This window comes from Pogona vitticeps, chromosome 3 (assembly GCF_051106095.1).
Source record: "Pogona vitticeps strain Pit_001003342236 chromosome 3, PviZW2.1, whole genome shotgun sequence".
Taxonomy (NCBI): Eukaryota; Metazoa; Chordata; class Lepidosauria; order Squamata; family Agamidae; genus Pogona; species Pogona vitticeps.
The window spans coordinates 233,029,473-233,052,867 of NC_135785.1; the positions used below are offsets into that span (position 1 = coordinate 233,029,473).

The following is a 23,395-nucleotide window of genomic DNA, read 5'->3' on the forward strand; positions in this document are numbered from 1 at the left end:
GCTCTACTTCTGTGTTTCCTTGGAATAGCACATATGCTGGTGGCCAAAAAAGAGAGGGCCTTCTTGGTAGTGGCTGTCCTGTAGTGGAATTCCATTCCAACTGATTTCCATCAGCCCCATTTGTTGCAGGTCTTCAAGTAGACTCTAAAACTGACTGGGGCAACTTTAGTGTTGACAATGAAGAAATTGAGATTTGATATACTTTGGTTCAATCATCAGTCCAAATGGAGACTGCAGCCAAGAAATCAGAAGAGGATTGAGATTAGGAAGGGCAGCAATAAAGGAATTAGACAAGATCATCAAGTGTAAGGATGTGTCACTGGAGACTAAGACCAAGATCACCTGCACTCTTGTGTTTCCAATCACCATGTATCATATTTTTCGCTCTATAAGATGCAATTCCCCCCCCCCAAAAGTGGGGGGGGGGACAGTGTCTGCGTCTTATGGAGCGAATACTGTAAAACAGCGTTCCCCAGGGACCAGCAGGGGAAGCCTCGGAAGGGTCCAAGAGTGCCTTCCAGGACCCTTTGGAGGCTCCCCCACTCCCCCACCCCCCACCCCCGCAGGGCCAGCGGGGGCAAAATCGTGACCTTCCAGGACCCTTCTGAGGCTTGCCTCAGAAGGGTCCTGGAAGCTGGTGATTTCACTCCTGCTGGCCCTGTGAGGGGAGCCTCCAAAGGGTCCTGGAAGGTGCTCTCAGACCCTTCCGAGGCTCCACTCCCCCATGGGCCCAGTGGACCGAAATTGCCAGAATATTTTTTCTGTTTCCTCCCCTAAAAATGAGGTGCATCTTATGGAGAGGTGCGTCTTATGAAACGAAAAATACAGCATGTGTGTGAAAGCTGGAGAAATGCAGTACAAATGAATAAAATTGCAGTCCTCCCCCTTCCAATACAGGTGAAATGCAGGATGAGAAGATATGGCGGAGAGAATGGAAGGCCAGACAGGAGAGATCTGCAGGCTGGAGACTCACCACTCCTTCTTTGGAGATTCATAATTTGTCCTAAGCTTCCAAATCCTGATCCTTTAGAGTCCTATTTCATAACAACTCATCCTGTTTGGGTCATGCCTGAAATACAAGCCCTATTCTGACATTCACCTGTATACATATGAATAGGTATACATTTATGGTGGACACGTTGCTGGACATCCTCACCACCCAGAGGTCAGTTAGATCGTTATGTGTTGAGCACAAAAGTGCCTGTAGGTATATTCAGTTGAATTTTCTTGCAGAAGATTCATGATTAGGAACTCTGATAAGGCAGGGCTCTACATACTTACTGATTCCTCTTCAAAACTTCATGCCCAGTGGCTGGAGTGCTGACTTCTGAGTGGGAAGATATTGGGGATGATGTCTGTGTGTTTCCTCATGTCCACAACATAAACATAGCATTATCCCTCTATCCAGGTGCATGCCTAGGACTACAGGGTCTCCCCAAGCTGTGCTATTCTACTCTATTTGCATGGTCGTATCTCCTGATAACAGTAAAGCACATAAAATGATGAAATATGTCTTCAAGATGACAGAATCCCTGTCAACTGAATGGTGTGTTATTTTTTTGAAGTGGAGAAGGAGAGGCTGGCATTCATCAGGGAGAGCTACCCCTTGCATAGTACTAAATGCACCTGACATTCTGCTGTCTCCTCCTCTCTGGGGATTTTCTTTTGCTACAATTAAGGTGTCTGTGCTGAGGGAACAATCCCTGATGTACTGAAGAAGCACTCAGGAAACCAAAAGGGGTGGGTGGAGGGAAGCATAAGGAAATTAGCAGTGAAGTGTGCCCCAGATGTTTTGCTCTGCTGGTACGACTCCCTTCCTATTGAAAGTGGGTGTGGAGAGAAATGGGAAAACCCATCTTTCTACTGTTCCCGGAAAACAAATGCAGTTGTAGCAGGGTTGAGACACTGCATTCACAAAGGGCGTCTCTCTCTCTCTCTCTCTCTCTTCCTCCCAGTCTCTTTCTCCCCCCTTGAGTGATTTCTCTGGAGAGACATTACTGCGTTTGCCCATCAGCCAAAGTTGGAGGGTTTCCATGGCAACCAGGCAGCTGGTGTCTAGACACTGTGAGAGATGCCTTGCGATGGAACCCTGATTCTAATTTCCCCCTTGCTACCTGCTACATACAAAAGCACACACCCCATATCTCCTCCCTCTTCCTTTCCCTTTATTATATGTTTGTGCATATGTGTGCGCACATGCACCCAGGCACATATACACACAGCATAAGATGGAGTTTCTGTTCTACCGGCTGTCATGAGAAGTGACGGGGCGGGGAAAGGAACCCAAGCAGAGCCCACATCTTTTCAGAATGAGGAAGCAGGAAGGTGATTGCTTCAATAGATTTGAAGGCCAGCTAATTGGGTCAGAAAACAGCAAGCATCTCCCAGGACACTACAAAGAGCTTCCCCTTGTATTAGACTGCAGAAAATTGGTATACTGGAGAACAACTTGGGCGGGGGGAATAGCAATGACCCATGTCAAATACTCAGATTCTGGCAAATATAATTAGAAGAATAATCAGATACTGGATACCTGAAGTGCAATTAGTCTACAGTGGTCCTTTTATTCCCTAGTAATCCAGTTGTATTATTGAAGGCATTGCCTTCCATTTTTTTTTTGTTTTTGTTTCATGTTCATGTTTTCATTTTATTTTATTTCATTTTCTTTCATTTTATTTATACTGTATGTTTATATATAAATATATATAAAATTTCTACTGTCAAATCTTCAATATGTTTTTTCATTTTCTAATATGAATGAATAATACAATAAGCAAATAAAGGTATTAGTTCATTCATATGGTTTACACAATGATGTTGCAAAATGACTTGTGGGATAGGCAGTGCAGGAGTTAATTCTGGGACAGGAAGAATCACACTCTGCTGACCCAGCTGAGTTAATGGGGGAAAGCATCCTGCCTTCCTTCTCCTCATCCCCTCAGATGCAGCTCAGTGGAATAGCTGCTAATAAAAAGCAGTTCTCATAGAGGAGCAGCCAAATAGCATGTGCTCTCCACCAGACAGGGCTCTGAATTTCTTCATAAACGTGCTCCATTTAAGCTTTTGTTTAAATTTCCATCATAGTCTGAATTATGTATTCACAATGATAAAGATTGTTCATATGAAGGCACAGGTTTGTAACAGTCCAGATTTTAAGAGATGTATGGCTCATATTTGTCCACTGCTTCTATTTAAGGAATTAGAATCAGGCCAATGTCCAGTTGACCCAGTTGTACAAACCGTGGGTAGTTGTATAATGCTCTCTAAGCATGAAGAATTTTGACAGACTCTTCTGCTACTGACAGAAAATAACATACAGTAGTATTTATATAACATTGCCACCCTTGATATCATATATTCTATTATCAAGCTGCAGGCCATCCCATCTGTAAGATAAGAATGTCCTCATAGGGAAAAGTCTTTTCATTGGGACTTTTCTTCAAGTCATAAACAAATCAGTCTTACACTGCAAAGGTGCAGGAAATGGTTTTCTAAGCAGGATTCAAACATGGTATTGGGATATATGAAAGTGTAAGTTCTTCCATATGCCTCTTCTCTGCCATCTCAGCTGTAATATCTTTTGGACAAAGATATCACTGCATTTGGAAGGTTTATGTAGCTCTATTTGTAGCCATTTCTGTGGAATACTGATCCAACAGAGGCTCATTTGACTACTTTGGTGATCTAATTTAAAGTGGCTGTTAAAATCTTCCTTTCTGTGAAAGCATTTGGCTAAATGGAAAGTTCCTATTGCTCAGCAGGATTTTGTCCTGCTTTCCTTTTAGTGTCAGCTATTTTACTGAATTTAATGTTGTTTAACATATGCCAGCCACTGCAAGACTGCTCCAGTTACAGCAGTACAGTAAAACCAACGTTATATAAACAACATTGACCAAAATACTGTTGCATAGTTATGCCTGCAGAAGGCAAGCGACATAACTCGCAGTAGCTTTCTGCTGGCTGTTAATGAGTCCTTGCTTGGGTTGCTGCATACCTGAGATCTAAGTAGACTGTCTTTAATTGCCAGTGAGAAGTAGCTACAAGTTATGCCATTTGCCTTTCAAATAAGTATAACTAATGGAGGTAACTAAGTGACAGGATTTTGGCCACTGATTTGATGAGTATATTGTAAATACAGAGATAATGGTGATGTTCTGCTTTCTTAATGGTCAGAGTAATGGCCAAGATGGACACAAGCCAATCAAGTGGTGGATCTGAATATCAGGAAGATTGTAATGCTTGGTTCTGAGTGAACAATGTCAACAATAACTATGAGAAGAGTGGAAAACAAATCTCCTGAAGCTGTTGTATGGAATCCACAGTGTTGATATGATTTATTTCCACTGGCTCTGTGGTTGATCATTTAAAGATCCCACAAAAATAAAACCAAACCAAATCCCTCAAAGCCACTGGCTCTGAGTTGCTGTCTGCTCAAATTTAATTAATCCTGGCAAGTCAAATGAGAGCTGGGCAGGTCCCAGAAGACTGTGTTTTACCCGGAAATCCACTCAACTTAATTTCACCAATGTAGGGCAGTAGATGGACTTCGGGCTGAGCCTACAAGCCATTAGCAAAAAGTGTTTGTGAAGACAGCTGAGAATCCTGCCCTTCCTCTCCTGCTTGGCTTAGTTTTATAGCAGCCAAGCCTCTATTTATTCACAACACTTATTATTTACTGATGGAGGCCCTTTGGAGGAAATATATAGTGCACTGAGAAGCAGATGTCCTTATGAAATCATGCCAATTTATACCTATCCACAACCTCTTCATCTACATCGCAGCACAATGAATTGCTTACCGATATTATGATGAAAAGAAAGTGCTGGTGCATTGAAACTCACTAAATCTAATTTACTTGAGGGAGCCAAGTTTGTGCTCAGCGTCAATCAGGCTGTTTGTGTTTTGATAGTGGTACCAGAGGCAAGAAAAAAAAGTAGAGTTCTATATATTCCCATAGAGAAGGCAAAACAGGTATGAATGTATGTACATGTAGATTATTATGCTGCTTTGAATGGAAACAAGTCAGAACCAACACCTTCTTTTGCAATTTATTCATAGTTCCGGGCCTTCTCGGCAGTGGCCCCTCGACTATGGAACAGCCTTCCAACAGAGATCTGCCTGACCCCTTCTCTGGGTGTTTATAAGAGCCATTTAAAGACTTGGCTCTTTAGGCAGGCCTTCCCTTCTGTTAATTCTTGAATTCTATCTTCTTGTTTTCTGTCATTCCCCATCTTGAATACACTATATTATTGATTCGATTGTTTAACGTTCATGATGTTTTTATGATATTTTATGATATTTGTAAGCCGCCCCGAGTAGACGTTGTCTAGGGGGGTGGGGCAGAAATCTAATAAACAAACAAACAAAAAAATAAATACATAATTTCTGTCAGGACAAGTAAACATGTGGGAAACATGTTAACCCAGAAAAGCAGAAGAGCCTTCCTGGTTCAGACCAGAGATCTGTGTGATTCGACACTCTCTGTGCAACAACAGCAAAACAGATACAGATGGCAGATCATCTTTTCAAGAACTGAAAGCCATGCAGTTCAATGGCATCATATTTGACTATATGAAGACGTTTGGTCTGTCTTTATATGGTAAATTCTATATATTTTGAATTAAAATTCAAGGGACCTATTTTATTAAAATTCCCCTGCATTTAGGACCTGGTGAATTGACGTTGATGAATTCTACATTCAAGAGTGGACTAAGATAGTATAGTACAGTGGATAGAATGATAGACCAAGAGTCAGGAGGCCTGAATTCAAATTCAGCCATAGAAACTCACTAAGATGTGTGGAACTGGTAAAACCACTCCATAAATATCTCACTTACCTTGAAAGCCCATTAAGTTCACTATAGATAGGTTTTGACTTAATGGCACATAACAACAACAACAGTGGATCAATGGGTAGATTAGATTAGAGGAGCTGTAAATTTTATGCTGATATAATTTTGATATAATTTTAAGTTTCCCACACTTTAATGTCATATGTGTGGATCCTCTGATGAGATTCCATTTTAATTATTTAAATTCTATTATTTAAAATATTTTTATCCCTCCTTTCTCCATAAAAAGAACCCAAGGCAGCTTACATCACAATATTTAAAAGCGAAAAATAGTAGGTATGCAAATATTAAAAAACAATTAAATAAGTATTACATTTAAAAAGGTAATAAAATCAATACTAAAACACATTTAAAACAACAGAGCACAACAATCCATTAAAAAAAACCCTCTTGCACCATCAGTTATTAAAGGAAAGCCTGCCTGAACAGAAAGGTCTTTGCCTGCTTGCAGAAAGACAACTCAGATTACCAGTTTATTTCTCTCTCTGATTTCTCCTCCTTCTTTTTCTTCTGTTTTTGGACAGCTCGTGTTCTAACTGCTTGATTTTGTGGTCTAGTACAAAGGCCCTTTGTATCCATTCCCCTTTGTTGTATTCCTCTTTCTCTGAACTCCTTTAATTTTGTTGAGCTTACTTAATTAAGTCAATATAACTATCATGCCCATATTAATCCACACAAATGGTCAACTTCTCTAAAAATCTTCATTTCATTGCTGATTATGCTTAGAAAAGGTAAGGAAGTAGGCATGAGATCTGAGAGAAAAAGAGGCACCCAAGTAGAAAAAGTGAAAACTTTAGAAACGGCCGTCAGGGTGAAGAGTCTTCTGATCCACCTAAAACTCTGCATTCCAGTTACTGTATTTTTTGCACCATAAGACTCACTTTTTTCCCACAAAACAGGGGTGTGGAAAGTCTGTGCGTCTTATGGAGCTAAGAAAACAGATTATATTTTCCTGTTTTCTTCTCCTAAAAAATTGGTGCGTCTTATGGAAAGGTGCGTCTTATGGAGCGAAAAATACGGTAACTATTAACCTGAGTCTATACACTTCCTCACCATATTGTGTTTTGCCCTTTCTAGATGCTGTAGAAGAAACCAAATCTTCTGAAAGTGCCCAGCAGGAAGAAGTGAAAGATGATGAAAGCAAGGCGGACCAAGAAAATGCCTGAACATTAAGAAATGACTCCCTGTTGCCCTGCCCTCCCTCCTTTTTCCTGTATCTTCCCTCCCTTCCTTGTTCCAATCTGACCCTCTCCCACTCACACCTGTGAGTCTGTCTGTCCTCCTTGTCCCCCCCCCTTCTTCACCTACTGAACCCCCTTTCTCTTTCTGTGGCAAACATTTAAAGAAAAAAAAAGCAGGAAAAATCCCAGTCAAACAGTGTGGCTTAAACATTTTGTTTCTTGGTGTTGTTATGGCGAGTTTTTTGGTAACGATGATCCAATCATTTTGGGAAAATTCTTGCACTGTATCAGAATTGTTTGATCTGCGCGTGTGTGTGTTTGTCTGCCCATCATGAGTGCGCTCTCTCTTTCTCTCTCTCTTTCTCCGCCTTTCCCTCTCCCCCCTCTCTTTCTCTCTGTTCCAAGTGTGTGTGCAATGTTACGTTCATCTGAGGAGTCCAAATCTCTTGAATGAGTTAAGGAGAAAAAAAAAAAAGAGAGAGAGAACAAACATTTTTCTTTTCTCCCTTTTTTGATGTGATGATGGAATGAACTATAGGAGACAAGACAAGACAAAGCAAAAAAGAGAAAAAAAGAAAAACACAGAATGAGGATACAACCCCCGTTTGTTTTTAAAAAATAAATAAATAAAGCAAATGTGCCAATTAGCGTTACATGTGACTCTTGCCTCCTTTTTACAAAATGAAGAGTGATAATAAAGGAGAATAATTATAACAGTATAACTGTGGCACACTTTTGTAGTATGTTGTATTTCAGAGGGTTCTTGTGTACTTTAGGAATCAAAATTATTTTGTGTGGTTTTATCTGCTCTAGGCATCAGCTAAGAGCCAACTGTCATGTTGCCTTTAAATACTACTACCAGTACTACTAATAAAATAAAGGAGACATGTTTGTTTCCATAGTCATAAGTTGGAACTGACTTGGCAGAACACAGTTACGCTGGCTGAATAGCTTAATGGTCTATGTATCCGGCTGTGGAAGAAGAGGTTGGGAGTTCAATTCCCCACTGTGCTTCCTGTGAGTAGAACCAGTCTGTGTAGCCTTGGACAAGCTGCACAGCCTCAGGGTGCTTCCAGAAGAAGGGAAAGATGAACCACTTCTGAATATTCTCTATTTGGAAAACCCTGAAAAGGGTTACAATAAGTCAGAATTGACTTGATGACACATGATTATTATTATAATACGGATATACAAAGGCCACAACAAAGCGGTTAAAGATAACTTTTGATGAAATTAGTAGGCAGTGCTGCACATACTGTTCTCACATTTTAAAAAACCTTCCTCAAGCAAGTCTTCTGTTTCAGTGAATACATTTCATGATACTGAGGGAACAATTGCTGAATGAAAAAGTCATTGTGATTAAGTCATCTCTCCTCCTCAAATGTGAGTGCATCAAGACGGCTACACTGAAGCAGGTTCAGCTGGGCTAAATAGGGTCAGTTCAGGTCTCTTACAGGTGCAGTATGCCACTTGGTGAAATTTTTCCATGGTAGGAAATCCACATTATACCTCAAGCAACCCTACATTCTCCTTCCTCTCTGAATGTGTGTGTGTGTGTGTGTGTGTGTGTGTGTGTGTTATTTCCTACTTCCAGGAGGAAGCTTTCTTTCTTTCCCTAAAACACATGGGGCTTCCTTTCCCTAAAGACACAGTGCTGCCTAAGAAGGCTTTTTAAAAAACAAACCAAATTTCACTTCCTCTCTTTCCACCTCCACGGAGAAGCAAATGAGGAGGCTTTCTTGTCGTCATCCGCATTGGTTTAATCTTAAGTGACTACACATGCTGGAACTGAACCAAAACAAAATGATTCTACCAAGCTCCTAAAAAGGTACCCACTGAAGGTAAAGGTATAAAAGTTCCCGTTGACATTTAGTCCAGTTGTGTCCAACTCTAGGGCGTGGTGCTCACCCCCATTTCCAAGCTGTAGAGCCAATGTTTGTCCAAAGACAGTTTCTGTGGTCAGGTGGCAAGTGCGACTAGACACGGAACACATTTACTTTCCCACCATGGTGGTACCTATTTATCTACTTGCATTTTTACATGCTTTCGAATTGCTAGGTTGGCAGGAGCTGGGACAAGCGACGGGAGCTCACTCCGTTTCGTGGATTCGATCTTAAGACTGCTGGTCTTCTGACCTTGCAGCACAGAGGCTTCTGCGGTTTAACCCGCAGCGCCACCACGTCCCTGAAAGTAACCCAAAAATTTGTGAGTAGGCACACATGGGGGGGGCTGGTTCATGATGACATATATGTTGTGTGATTGGTAGAAAAAGGAGTGAGCCACCCATCCCCAGACCAGACCAAACAGCGGGACAAATTCCCGTCTAGTTGCACCTTTTCTCTCCTTCAGCTTAATATCATTTTCTGACTATGCCTGCTCTTTTACTGTCAAGAGATTGACAACACAGTCGAAACAATGTCAACATGGATGCAAGTTATCACTTGTTTGCAGTGGTATGTACTGGAAAGGAAACAGTTTATTGTTAGAGCAGAAGCAGGTGAATATTTATGAGCACACAGAATTTTTGGAACTAATATTTGATTATTGTCAGAAAAAATGAGTTATTAAAAGTCATTGTGCTTGAGAGTATGTTGGGGGCTATAATCACTAGATAAAATTGTTGAAGTAAAATAAATTTAAGATCCAGAAATATGTGCAGTAGTTGTTGAAGAGCTCAGGGGTACACCCCATCAGTTAGGCATTATAATCACCCAAAGTACTTTGAATAATGTAAGATGAATGTGTCTTTGAAACACAAGGCATTAGCCCTGTTCAGGTCCTATTGAAATGTCCGTTATATTCAAATGCATGAAGGAAGTGGTCTAGTCCTGTCTCCTCTTGCTTCTTTTCCTCACACAAAAGTGACAGTTCTGAAGAGGAGATCCTATCTCTGGAGGCTCTTCATGCAAGCTAGAACTTCAAATGTTAAATGTTCTATCTCTCTTTGCATGTAGAGAACACATACTTTAATAATACCTTAATAGGGCTACAGTGTCTACATTATTCAGTGAGGTTTTGCATTATAGACATCTTGATCCTCTAATTCGTATGAGCTAAATATAAGTGGCAGAGACATATTATTAATTTCAATACATTGCTTTGTGTATTTTCCTCTAAATAACAGATTAGGGCTGATGCTAGACAGATGGTATTGCTGGTTATGTTGACACCAGGGGAAAAAACCATATTCCCTTTCCTAAGGTTTGGTTGATTTAATGGTTACGAGGACTGAGAATTCACATAAGTCACAAGACTGATGCTGCTATGTTGCATTATTCTTTGTATCACAAAAATATGGCTCCTTGTAAGCTGGCATCTCTGGTGGGATCCTCTGGACATTAACAAGATCCTGAATTTGCTCACAAATCACCTGTTTGTCAGAAAAGTGTCAGTGATTAAAAAGTTCTGCAAAGCCTCAGTAAACTGAGAAGGGGAGAATCTTGAGAATCTTTAAAGCACATATTTAAAATGGGACTCAAACTATGGAATTCAAACATGCCACGTGGCCCTTAGATTAGAACAACGTATTATGGCATTTACATTTCATTCTTCTTCCAAGGAATTTGGACTGGCGTATATCCAGCACAACCTTTTGATATAGGTTAGGGCAGTCAAGTAACAACCTGCATGAGGACACCCTGTAGCATCCACTGATCAGATCCCAGGTCTCCTCATTCTTCCTGATACTCAAACAAGTGCTGCCTAATTTTTAATATCAGAGGCATTGAACAAAAGGCAAATGTATGTGAGTGAATGACAGTGAATTTTCCACTAAGCTTTTAGTACAAAACAAAACCTTCCAGAAAAAGGAAATGCTATACACAACCTTTGCATCGACTTCCTGTATCTGAACTTCCTTTCAGTGAACATTGCCCTCTACTGGCAGGATGCTGTGCTGCAAGTGTGAAGAAAGGTAATTATTTTTGTAAGGCAAAACAAAAACAAAAACAAAAACAGTTGCCATATACTCTGTTTTCCTGAAAATAAGACCTAACCTGAAAATAAGCCCTTGTATGATTTTTCAGGATGCTTGTAATATAATCCCCACCCCAAAAATAAGCCCCCGTTAAGTGAAACTCTGCCCTCCACCATTGTGCAGCAACCAGAAGAAGATGGCATGACTGTATTTGAACAAATATAGATTGTTGTACATGGGAAAAAAATCCCTGAAAATAAGGCCTACTGTGGTTTTTGGAGCAAAAATTAATAAGACCCTGTCTTATTTTCAGGGAAGCAGGGTAGATACATATTTCTCCATATAGTATAGATTTAGCTTATTCTCGAGTAAAGGGTAACTTTCTGTTCTAATCAAAACTGGCAGCCAAATATTCCTAGCTAATTCACACAAGTACACTGGACACTATATTTAAATATCAGAGTTCCATGTTTGAGAGTGGACTCTCATAATTGTGAGACAGCATTCCTAAACACTTTCAGTTATTCTTAGGAGCATCACTTCTAAGTGTCTAAGGAACTGTTTTCTACCAAATCTGGAATTTCTTTTGCCTTGTTCAATGTTTTGAGTACAGGCGAGGAACAGCTTTTCTTATCTGATGAGACCTGACAGGCTCAATAGCCCAAGGCATGTATAGCTGTCTGTGTCTGCTGTTCTCTTTATTAGTTGTGAGACCAAACAGTTTAATTGTATTACTGGGAAGCCATTTTAAGGTGCCTTCTGTAAAAGAGCTCTTATGACCACCATTCATACTCCAAGTCATGTCTTTTCACTGCCCTGATTAATATTGTCAGATTGTCCACCAGTCCTTTTAACACAGCTTCTTCTCAGTAAAACCAGAAGCAACAGTCTTGGTGACTCTAAATAATATCATTATACAATAACACACATGATATGATAGGACATAAAGTGCTAGAGTCACAGCCAGCAGCCATTTGTGGACCAGAAGGGAGCTCTTCACTCCAAAATTTCAGAGTCATTCCCACCCTAATCACAAGCTGCAGTTGCCCACAACTGAAGGTATAAAAATGGAGACCAATGTCTTAGATATATAGCTTTGACATAGAGATTTATTTTGAGACTTGTAAAAGTTTCCCTTTAGGGCAGTGGTTCTCAACATTGAGGCCCCAGATGTTTTTGGACTAGAACTCCCATACGTAAATCCTGGCCAGCACAACTAGTGATGAAGGCTTTTTTGAGTTTTAGTCCAAGAATATCTGAGAACCCAAGGTTGGGAACTACCAGTCAAGGGAATGACAACAGTTCTCACATTGCCCATGTCTCCTTTTGTCTTCAGGCCTTGATGTGCTATATGCAACACAGAGGCAGGAAGCAGCTGTGAGGGAGAGAGGGGGAAATACCTTCTTGCTTTCCTTTTGTATTCCTTCTGGTGCCTGACCATCCTTGAGAAGGAATGAAAGAAGAAATATCCTTTGCATGGTAAGGTTTTTGGGTAGTGAAAGGGCTGAAGCTTTTTTTTTTTAACCCAGTTCATTTCAGATGCATCAGCCACATCTGTTTCTTCATCATGAACAAGCCTGGTTCCTATGGGTCATGCACAGTTCCAACCCCCCGTGATGTCAATTTGTATGCATCTAAGAACCAATGCAAAGAGTTTTCTGGGCCATTCAGTACCATTACCAGGTCCCCACACTGCAGATGAGAGCTGAGATGTATAGGCTGGTGGGAGCACTATTTACTCAGGAATTTAGGAATTTAGAAGCAAATCATTGATCCAGTTGGGTCACTTCCATGTACACACACTGCCTGTGGTACTGCAGGGTTTTGGACGGGTGTCTTTCTTGTCGTGTTAGGGATCCCTGGAGCTATGCTTTGTTTTCTCGTGCTTGGCAAAATTTACAATAAATTATATCAGTCCCACATTTCTAAATACCCCAGATATCCAAACATAGCTACCACATGGAAAAAAGCTGAACATTCTTTAAAAATAAGCCCCAAATTATCAGATTTATAGTGAACAATCTCCAGCTTTTTCTCCATTGTTTGCCACACCTTCCAATACTTTTCTTAAGGATTATTTTCACAGAGTAATGTAAGTAATAAACCACAAGATTTATAGTTTGAAAAGTGCTGTATTTAACATTTGTCTAGAATGCAAAGAAGTATCCACTCAGATGATAACTTGGAGAAAACAGTACCATCTACTGGAGGACAAACACATAACCTGCAACACACAAGTGTGAGTATGTGATGCAGATGAACCCTGATACTCCAACCAAACCAAGCGGTTTCAGAGAGATTAAAGAAATGCCTGACTTGACGTGAAGAACATCTAGATCTGTACACATCCGAAGAATCATTAGCAATTTAGATGTAGAAGGATGAAGAAACACAGGCACTACGTCACCAAAATTTGATATACATTTCTTCCCAAGCTCACCATAAGGATACTATGATGGAGAAAGAGGGAGGGAGAGGAGTTGTGTAATTTTGTGACTGGCAGATCTAATTTCTAATCAATGTGAATAGTTTTACCAGAACTTTATAGTCACATTGCACTGCAGGGAGCAGGGGGAAAGCTGATGTTCACTTAAAATTTCATATAGAATCAAAATGCATACAAGCTGTTTGAAGACTTTGTAGACAAAGATATGAGTCTTATTTAGGCATTACACTTATAACCATGGCATGAATGTGGGATGCATGTAAACCTTACCCATTTCAGCTTCAGGGGGAGGCTCTGAATTAATTCCAGGTTTTAGTCTGTACTTTGCAAGAGTTATACAAGCGCTGAACCCATTGTGGGGATAAGGTTCAGCACCTTGGATAGGTCCTGTAATGCACAGACTGGAACCCAGAGTGGATTTACAGCTCACCTCAGATTGGAACCATCAGCTGCTGCTGCAGGCTCGACTTCAGACCTTCACATTCATCATGCAAAGGTCTGAGTGACTTCTGGATGGAGAGGAGATGGTTAGGAGTTGCATAAATGCCTCATTTGTAACACCTTTCAGACCTCTCCATGGTGGTAGATATAATATCTGAATAGGGCTATGATGACTGGGGTGGAGTCAGCATATGTTCTTTACTGGCACTAATTTTTTAGTAGGGCTAATATTTCAGACACTCATGTGCTTGCTTTTCTACTTGCCACAATTTGCAATACAGAGTTGATAAAGACATACATTTAGAGGGGAAATAAATCCTACATAACTAAACTCTGACATGATTTAAGATGGTCATGTTTGAGTCCAGTTTCTTTGTTTCCAAGGAGGCTGTGCTTGGGCAAGATGTGACACCAGGGGACCTGTAACTGAATCTGCCATCACCTATGTTTTCTAAAAGAGCATGCCTCACTGCATTGGAAACACCCTTGCATAATTTGTGTGCATATGTGTACATTAGGATTGCCAGCTCTGCATCATTTGAAACCAATGTTCGGGCCCTTATGATGACAGAGAAGAATTAGGAGTGCCCGGAACTGCTTCTTCTGATTGTGGAAACAGACAGAAGAACCTGGGTGAACAGCTCAGAATCCAAATGAAACTTTGCTAAAGAGTTAAAATCTAGTTTCAGGAAGGAGGATTACGTATGCACCCAACAGCTGCAGTTTTGGGGCCCCTTATTTTATTCCCACTAGGACTTGCATCTGACGTAGCTTCATATGGAGCACATGTGACTTATTAGGAGTTTTTCCACACCTACACTGCTCTTTGGGCTTGTGGAAGGCTCAGTATGAGCCCATTGGATTCCCTCCCAAAACCTGCCAAAGACTTGTAACAAGAAGGTTCATGAGTCACAATTCTGGTGCTTTGCCTAGTTCCCAGGGAATGGTGAGATCAAGTGTATACACCAACAAATCTCTCTCCAGCCGTCTCCTCCTGCTCCTGACTTTTTGCTGTGCCAACGTTGTGCAAGTACAATGTTTATTAAACATTAAATACCAAACATTACAATGAGCCAGTGAGTCAGGCCATCTGGGAATAGGTAAAGATGGTAATTTCACATTCAAAATAAAACATTCTCCTCCATCACTGCTCACCCTAAGATTTGTTTTCCCAAATAGAAACAGAGCAGTAGAGCAATTCCCTGAGGCTTCAGTTGGTGTCCTGAGACCTGGGAACACTAGTGTATGTGTGTGGGTGAGAGGGAGAGAGAAAAAGGATGAAAGAGAGATACTGGAAATTGGCTAATATTGAGATAAGTCTTTCCCCTTGCTAGTTTCCTTAGCCAAGTCCTTAAGCTGTCCTTTGTCTCAAGAATATCTGTATGTTCTTTTCTGCTAAGGCAATAGCAATTTCATAGGAGGTACTATTCAGATTGGAAATATTACATGGTGAGATGAAGTTAATCACTATTCTGTTCCATCCTCTGACATCACAAGGACCCACACCCTGCTCTCAGATATTGCAACCAGTACTGCAGGCTAATTATGAGTTCCATTTCCCTTTTCAACATCTTCCAGTTGATGCTACATTGGGGACAATATGGGAAATCAAAATGGAATGAAACATATGGAGGGCAGGAGAATGAATACACAATCAGATATTATCGGGAGATCTTGCTAGGGCCTTGGGGGTCCCCCCACAACCAGGAAAAAATAGAATGGAAAATATGCCAAAATGTATTAAAATGGAGGACTTATAACATATGTTTCTGTTACACTGATCCGTATGTGCTTTTAAGGTTATATAAAACAAAGCCCTGCCTGCTGGGTCACAGGGCTTGCTGATCCATCTAGTCAGCCATTAGGCAATAACAGCTTGAACTGTTTACCATCTTAGCCTCTGTGGTCCTTGCTGGTGGAGAAGCCATTAATAAGGCTTTTGAGCCTGTCACTTCATAGTACATCCTTTGAAAGCTATGCCCCTTTGGGCCTATTAGAGCGAAGAACTCTGTCTGCCGAAACATATAAGGCTGGTGAACGTTGCATTCTTGTCATGTATTAAAGCCACTGCTACTGTGTTTTTGCACTGACTGTACACAAAAGAGATGGGGAGTAAAATTTGTGGAGGAGGTATTCTGGGGAACGAAAAGGCTGCTTTTACTTGTGAGGATGTTGCGGGAAGTCGTGTCTTAAACTGTGGGCTGTTATTGATGGTTCTTCAGGAATTAGATTTCTAAAAAACTGATGCAGGAGTTGTTCTTGGAAACAGAGAATGTTACAACAGCACTTTGGCCAATATCCTATTTTGTATCCCACACAGGAATGACATCACCAGCCATGGCAGATTTCAATTTTGGGGAGATGCATGACTTTCTATCTTTGTGTGCAAGTCATCCATACCCGAAAAGTGATTTTAAAAAAGCTCTTCACTTAGCAGTAATCTGCTACATCTGATGACATCACCCTCAATCTGCTGTTGGAATGACACAACAGGATGCTGGTCTTTATATAAAAAACAATGAATGATATGCTACAGGAGCAGTAATGATGATGGCAGATAGCTAGGGCAAGCAGGATGCCTCCTTTCCATCTTTCTGATCTGTTTGCCTATTTAATGTAGAATGATTTCTCAGGAATGACTCTACTTCCATCCTATTCAAATCTAAGAATTTTAAGTAACTTTTCTATTTTAGACTCACCTCCCATAACAAAACATATTTCATTTGTTTCTCATAAGCCACCTATTTGTTTTGAATTATACTTCTTGTGAAGAACAGATTCCTTCTTGTGAAAATATCTCCATTCTAGGAGAGAGAATGCTTAGTACCAACATAACACTGTTTAGCAAGTGGTCATTTAACACAATGTGTATATAGGCATCATGAATTAGTAACCAAAGATATCCTTTTTCATTCAGACCATCTCATGCTGTATCTCCTTCTTTTCCTATGACCCTTTTATTGCTTTTTTTCATTGAGTGTACTTATGATACGTCTAAAGTATAAATATAACCATCTCAGTGGACTCAATACAAGCCAAGGATTCTTAGGCCATTATCAAATGTGCATGTGCTATAAGTCCTACCTGTATTTCCTTATTATCTAGCAGTGCCACTTCAGAAGTCCCATTAGAGATTATGATACTCATTACCATGTTGTTCCCCTTTGTTACCTATTGTTTTAGTTTAGTCATTAAGTCGTGTCCAACTCTTCGTGACCCCATGGACCAGAGCATGCCAGGCCCTCCTGTCTTCCACTGCATCTCAGAGTTGGGTCAAATACATGTTGGTAGCTTTGATGACACTGTCCAACCATCTCGTCCTCTGTCGTCCCCTTCTCCTCTTGCCTTCACACTTTCCCAATATCAGGTTGGGAACTCCCAGGTCTTTTCCAGGGAGTCTTATCTTCTCATGCAATGGCTAAAGTATTGGAGCTTCAGCTTCAGAATCTGTGCTTCCAGTGAGAGCTCAGGGTTGATTTCCTTCAAAATGGATAGGTTTGTTCTCTTTGTAGTCCAGGGGACTCTCAAGAGTCTCCACCAGCACCACAATTCAAAAGCATCAATTCTTCGTGGTCAGCCTTCTTATGGTCCAGATCTCATTTCCATACATCGCTACTGGAAAAACCATATTTTGACTATGCGGACCTTAGTTGGCAAAGTGATGTCTCTGCTTTTTAAGATGCTGTCTAGTTTTGTCATCGCTTTCCTCCCAAGAAGAAGGTGTCTTTTAATTTCATGGCTACTGTCACCATATGCAGTGATCATGGAGCCCAAGAAAGTAAAATCTGTCACTGCCTCCATATTTTCTCCTTTGATTTGCCAGGAGGTGATGGGACCAGTGGCCATGATCTTAGTTTTTTTGATGTTGAGCTTCAGGCCATTTTTTGTGCTCTCCTCTTTCACCTTCATTAAGAGGTTCTTTAATTCCTCCTCACTTTCTGCCATCAGACTGGTATCATCTGCATATCGGAGGTTGTTGATATTTCTTCCAGCAATCTTAATTCCAGCTTGGGATTCCTCCAGTCCAGACTTTCACATTATGTATTCTGCATAGAATAAGCAGGGAGACAATATACAGCCTTATCATACTCCTTTCCCAGTTTTGAACCAATCAGTTGTTCCATATCCAGTTCTAACTGTTGCTTCCTGTCCCACGTATAGGATTCTCAGGAGATAGATAAGGTGGTCAGGCACTCCCATTTCTTTAAGGACTTGCTATAATTTTTTGTGGTCCACCCAGTCAAAGGCTTTTCATAGTCAACGAAGCAGAAGTAGATGTCTTTCTGGAACTCTCTGGCTTTCTCCATAATCCAGCACATGTTAGCAATTTGGTGTCTAGTTCCTCTGCCCCTTCAAAATCCATCTTGTACTTCTGGGAGTTCTCAGTCCACATACTGCTGAAGCCTACCTTGTAGAATTTTGAGCATAACTTTGCTAGCATGTGAAATGAGTTAATTGCTATCTATAGTCTGGGATTAATTAGACCAGTAATCATTGTCATAGTTTACTGAGCAATGTTTCCTGGAAGGAGAATTAAATATCAACAGGGGTCTTAATGGTTTTTGCCAGGTGTGAAATGCCACATCATCAACTACTTTTGCCCAGGAAGCAATCAGTAATTTGTTTTTGGGCCATGTATACCTATAAATATTTGCTATGCAGTGCCACTCTCATATCTGAAGAAGTGGACTTGTCCACGAAAATTAAAATTAAAATAGAGCAGTTAGTCTTTAAGGTTCCACTATGTTTTTGTCTTCTTTATTTGTTTAGCAGTAGAAAGGGTAGCTGTGTTAGTCTGTGCAAGCATTATAGATGAAAAAAGAGTTAAAAAGAGAGAGAGAGATGTGGTTGCACCTTAAAGAGTAACTTATATTTTTTTAATGTGAGCTTTTGGATACAAGTCCACTTCATTAGACATAATGTTTTTTACTTTTGTTTTTTCCTGACATGCTAGCATAGACTAACACAGCTACCTCTTCTGAAATTATGTCTAAAGTATAATACTCTTAACTTAGTCATTTTAGCTTCTAGTGAGAATAGAGACTTGATTTAATCTTGAACCCAACTATGTCTTTCTGACAATCCATTGTATCTCTAAAAATTCTATTCAACATTATTTCAGATAAATTGATTTTCCCTCTGTCTGCTGTATTTAATATTCAGCTTTCAGAATCATAACATAGGAATACCGCAATATGGATAATATTGGCCTTGATCTTCAGGACCATGCTTACACTTCAGGAATTTTTCTACTTCCTTTCCAAGTCCCAGCCTTGAACCAAGTTATAGAAAATCTTGGACAATTTTGATTTCTTCCTTTTCAATATTAAAGTTATGTAATATTTTTGTAGCCATGATTTTTTATCTTCTTAATGTTCAGTTATATTCCTGCTTTTGCATGTTCTTCTTTCATCTTCATCTGTAGTTATTTCAAATCTTTTCTGTTTTCTGACAGTAGTATGGTCTCATCTAAATATCTTAAGTTAGCAATGTTTCTTCCATTAATTTTCAGTCCTCCTTGTTTGTATACTTGGGCAGAACTGGTATGCAAAATATTTCTTTGGTTGAATGCATGGAAGTTTGTTATCACCTTCAGTTCTGGGTTTTGACATTAAATATCTGAAGGAATGAGGAAATAAAATAATGGGTAGCATTTCTGTAAAATTAAGGAGATGTGGCAAAATATTTGACTGTGGTGTTGGGGGAAATATGAGGAGGGTGAATTCAAGTCTTGTGTCCATTCATTTGTGGACTAATTCCTCTCCTGGTACTGTATATGGTTAGGTTTTTCTACCTCAAACTTTAGCCCAGATGGAGTCATCTTCAAAATAACTACCTCAGGTTTATCATTTTCTACCTCAAACTTTAGCCCAGATGGAGTCATCTTCAAAATAACTACCTCAGGTTTATCATTTTAGCACAAAGAGGTTCTTCAAAATAAAGTGAACTACATGCTCTATAAGCTGAGCAAAGAAGATGCTGATAGAAACGGTATTTTGTTTAGAAACCTGAGATTCAAGTGTTTGCAGGTGGGGTAGGGAAGCTGTTTTCTCTCAAATGAATGATTAACAGCATAAGATCAGACTGAGTACATTTAATCACATTTTGTCTTTCTGTGCTATGACTCCTTGACTAAAAAAACCCCAAATCTCATCTTTGTGTATCCTGAATAATATTGCAGCAAATATTCTCAAATGTCGATGCTCACTTTGAAAGTGGATATTGAGTGCAACTGAACAAATTTTGAAGGGGGGAACTTGACTTTGCACAACGATAGCTTTATGAATGCCTTTGGTACTATTTTCAGTTTCCTTCACTCTCACATGAACACACTTCCATTCACTCCTATGGTTGCGGTAACTCCCCCATGATCTTGTTAGTGACACTTGCAAGTCAGATGCACTGTATTGCATGGCATCCATTTGGAAAACAGCTTAGCTTCTGCAGCCAGTAGGATGAGCCATAGCTAACTTATGAAACCTATCCTTTGCATGAAAAGGGATGTAGGCTCAATTCCTGGCATGTCCAGGCCAGACTGTGGAAAACCCCCATCTGAAATTTTGGAAATCTCATTGTCCATGGAAACAATACTGTGCTACATAGACTGATAATGCAGCTCAGTATTTGAGCGCCATCAGATTGCTGAAAATGAGTAATATGTGACGGGAATCGTTGTGCCCTCCTCTCTTTGTGATACCATTTCCTTCAGCTGTGGCTTGTAACAGAGATCTTTTCCTTCTTTTCAATCTGCAAATGAAGTTTAAAAAGCTGTACAAGATGTCACTGAGCTGAAAGTATTAATCATACTTCCCCTACACCTACCCGCCTTAGGAGGATAATGTTTATGGAAGTGTTTGCTTCAGAATTTACCGCATATTCATGAAACTCATTACTGACATGCCCCAAATCATCCTAATCACCAGGTATTCAATACCACCCACGTGTTCCTCTCGCACAGTTCTATACAGTGTGTCAGGGAATGAGTCTGCTGGTTTTCAGGCTGTTGCAATTTAATTCAGATAATCAAGCATTCAGAACCACTGTTATTTTTATAGGGAGGATACTTGTAAAGCTGAGGTCAATTTATAACAGAAATAGTGAAGGAAGTAGGAGTGTGGTCATTGTGACAAACCCAGACCTACTGGGATATGTCACACAGTTACACTAAGCTGCCACCAACCATTCCCTTTAAGAAGTCACACAGACCAGGGATGGATTTTTAAACAATAAAAGAATAAGGTTTATTTTAAATACACACAGGGAAAAATAAAACGATCAGGTGAATAACATAAAGTAACGTGGCTTATTCTCACTCATCCAAGCATACAGTTTGGTTCACACAGAACCCTTAACTTGAAGCACAGACCCTGAACCTATCAGTTCTGGCTAACCAACAGACACCTGAACCTATCAGGTTGGTACTCTGACACACAGTAGTACCCTGTCTGACACACAGACTCCCACAACAGCTTCTTCTTCCCAGCTGCTGCTTCGTCACAACCCAGTGTCTCTCAGCATCTCATAAACTCTCCACACACGCTTCACATATTTATACAGTACAGCCCCTCCTCCTGATGTCCCGCCTTCCACTCCCCATAGGATGGAACTTTCCCTCCAAACCCATGACAGACAGGTAACATCAGTGCTGTATGTAACACCTCCCCTCTTTATAAGTTGTTTTGTAGGGGGAAAGCTAACGTGCTTTTCACCAAAAAACAACCGGAATAAAACATACAACAACAGTTATACATACCATATTATACTTACTCATACTTACATTCTAAGTTAAACCATAGCAATTAGGCAGTTTAAACATTTACCATCTACATTACATCAATTTACCTTTATTCATACAAACCAATTCAAAAACAGGTACATTTTACTTTTTGTCATCATTATATACACATAGTCCATGTCCTTTCGCCGTCTTCATTCTTCAGGTCTTCTTGATAAGGCGTCAGCAACACAGTTCACTGACCCTCTGACCACCTTCACTTCAAAGTCATAGTCCTGTAGGTTTAAAGCCCACCTCATAAGTTTGCTATTGTGGGTTTTCATTGTCTTTAACCATTGCAATGGTGAATGGTCAGTACACAGAATAAAATGTCTTCCCCAGATGTAAGGCTTGGCCTTCTGGATCGCGTAGACTATGGCCAAACACTCCTTCTCCACGGTTGCCAAATGTCTCTCACCTTTTTGAAGTTTCCTACTCAGGTAGGACACTGGATGCTGGTCACCATTCTCATCCTCCTGGCACAGAACTGCTCCTACCCCGCTGTTAGACGCATCGGTGTAGATGATGAACTCCCGGTCGAAGTCTGGAGCCCGCAGGACAGGATAGTTGATTAACGCCTCCTTCAACCTCTGGAACGCCGCCTCACAGTCGCTGGTCCACGGGATGCGGTCATCAGCCTTCTTCCTCGTCAGATCGGTCAGCGGAGCCGCAATCTCGCTAAACCTCGGGATGAACTTTCTGTAGTAGCCCACCAACCCAAGAAATGATTTGACTTTTTTCTTGGTGTTGGGTCTAGGCCAATCACGAACTGCTTCTATTTTGGCCTCCAGGGGTTTTATCATTCCTCCCCCTACCATGTGACCCAAGTATTTTATTTCTGGGCTACCCAGCTGACACTTGCTGGCCTTTACTGTTAGCCCTGCTGCACTTAACCTCTGCAGCACTACCTCCAGGTGTATCAGGTGATCTTCCCAGGTATTACTGAAGATCCCTATGTCGTCAATGTAGGCCACTGTAAAGTCACTGAGCCCTGCCAAGGTCTGGTCCATCAGCCTTTGGAATGTGGCTGGTGCATTTCTGAGACCAAAGCTCAGGACTCGAAACTCATAGAGACCAAAAGGGCTGCAAAAGGCAGTCTTTTCTTGATCCCTGGGATCAATTCTTAATTGCCAATATCCCTTTACCAGGTCCAATGATGAGATGAACCGACAACCCCCTATGGTTTCAATCAGGTTGTCTAGCCTGGGCATTGGGTAGGCATCAGGAGTGGTTACACGGTTTAATTTCCTGTAATCAACACAAAACCTAATGCTCCCATCAGGCTTGTCCACAAGGACTATCGGAGAGGACCAAGGACTAGAAGAGGGGACGATTATGTTCTCCCTCAGCATTTCGTCCAGCTCCTTCCGCACCTTGTCCCTATAGGGTCCCGTTACTCGGTATGGGGATACTGCCTGCGGGGGTGCATCCCCTGTGTGGATCCGATGCATCACTCCCTTCACTATCCCCGGCTTGTTGGAAAACACCTGTTGATATTTACTAAGCAGCATTTTTAGTTCTTGCTGCTGGTCTTGGGTGAGTGCAGGACTGATCTTTACCTCCTCTGGGTTGTATTTTACTTCCCCTCTACCCTCCCAGAAGGGTAATTCAGCTTCCTCACTTTCAGCTGCTTTTATAGCAAATAGAACCCTCTGTTCCCCTCTGTAGTAGGGTTTTAGGGCATTCACATGAACCACCCTCCTTGCTTGGTTCTCCTCCTGCTCTATTAGGTAGTTCAGGTCTGACATCTTGGAAATGACCCTATATGGTCCTGCCCATTTGAGC

General features: G+C 40.8%; 1 protein-coding gene across 1 annotated transcript in view; it reads left to right on the plus strand.

The window, feature by feature from the left end:
* Positions 1–7,686, plus strand: part of GAP43 (growth associated protein 43) — a 79,137-nt gene extending 71,451 nt beyond the window's left edge. Inside the window, exon 3 of the mRNA XM_020804384.3 lies at positions 6,930–7,686. Within this exon, the coding sequence (XP_020660043.1) occupies positions 6,930–7,018 (89 nt within the window). The 3' untranslated portion in view covers positions 7,019–7,686. The remainder of the gene's footprint in view (positions 1–6,929) is intronic.
* The last annotated feature ends 15,709 nt before the right edge of the window (positions 7,687–23,395 follow it).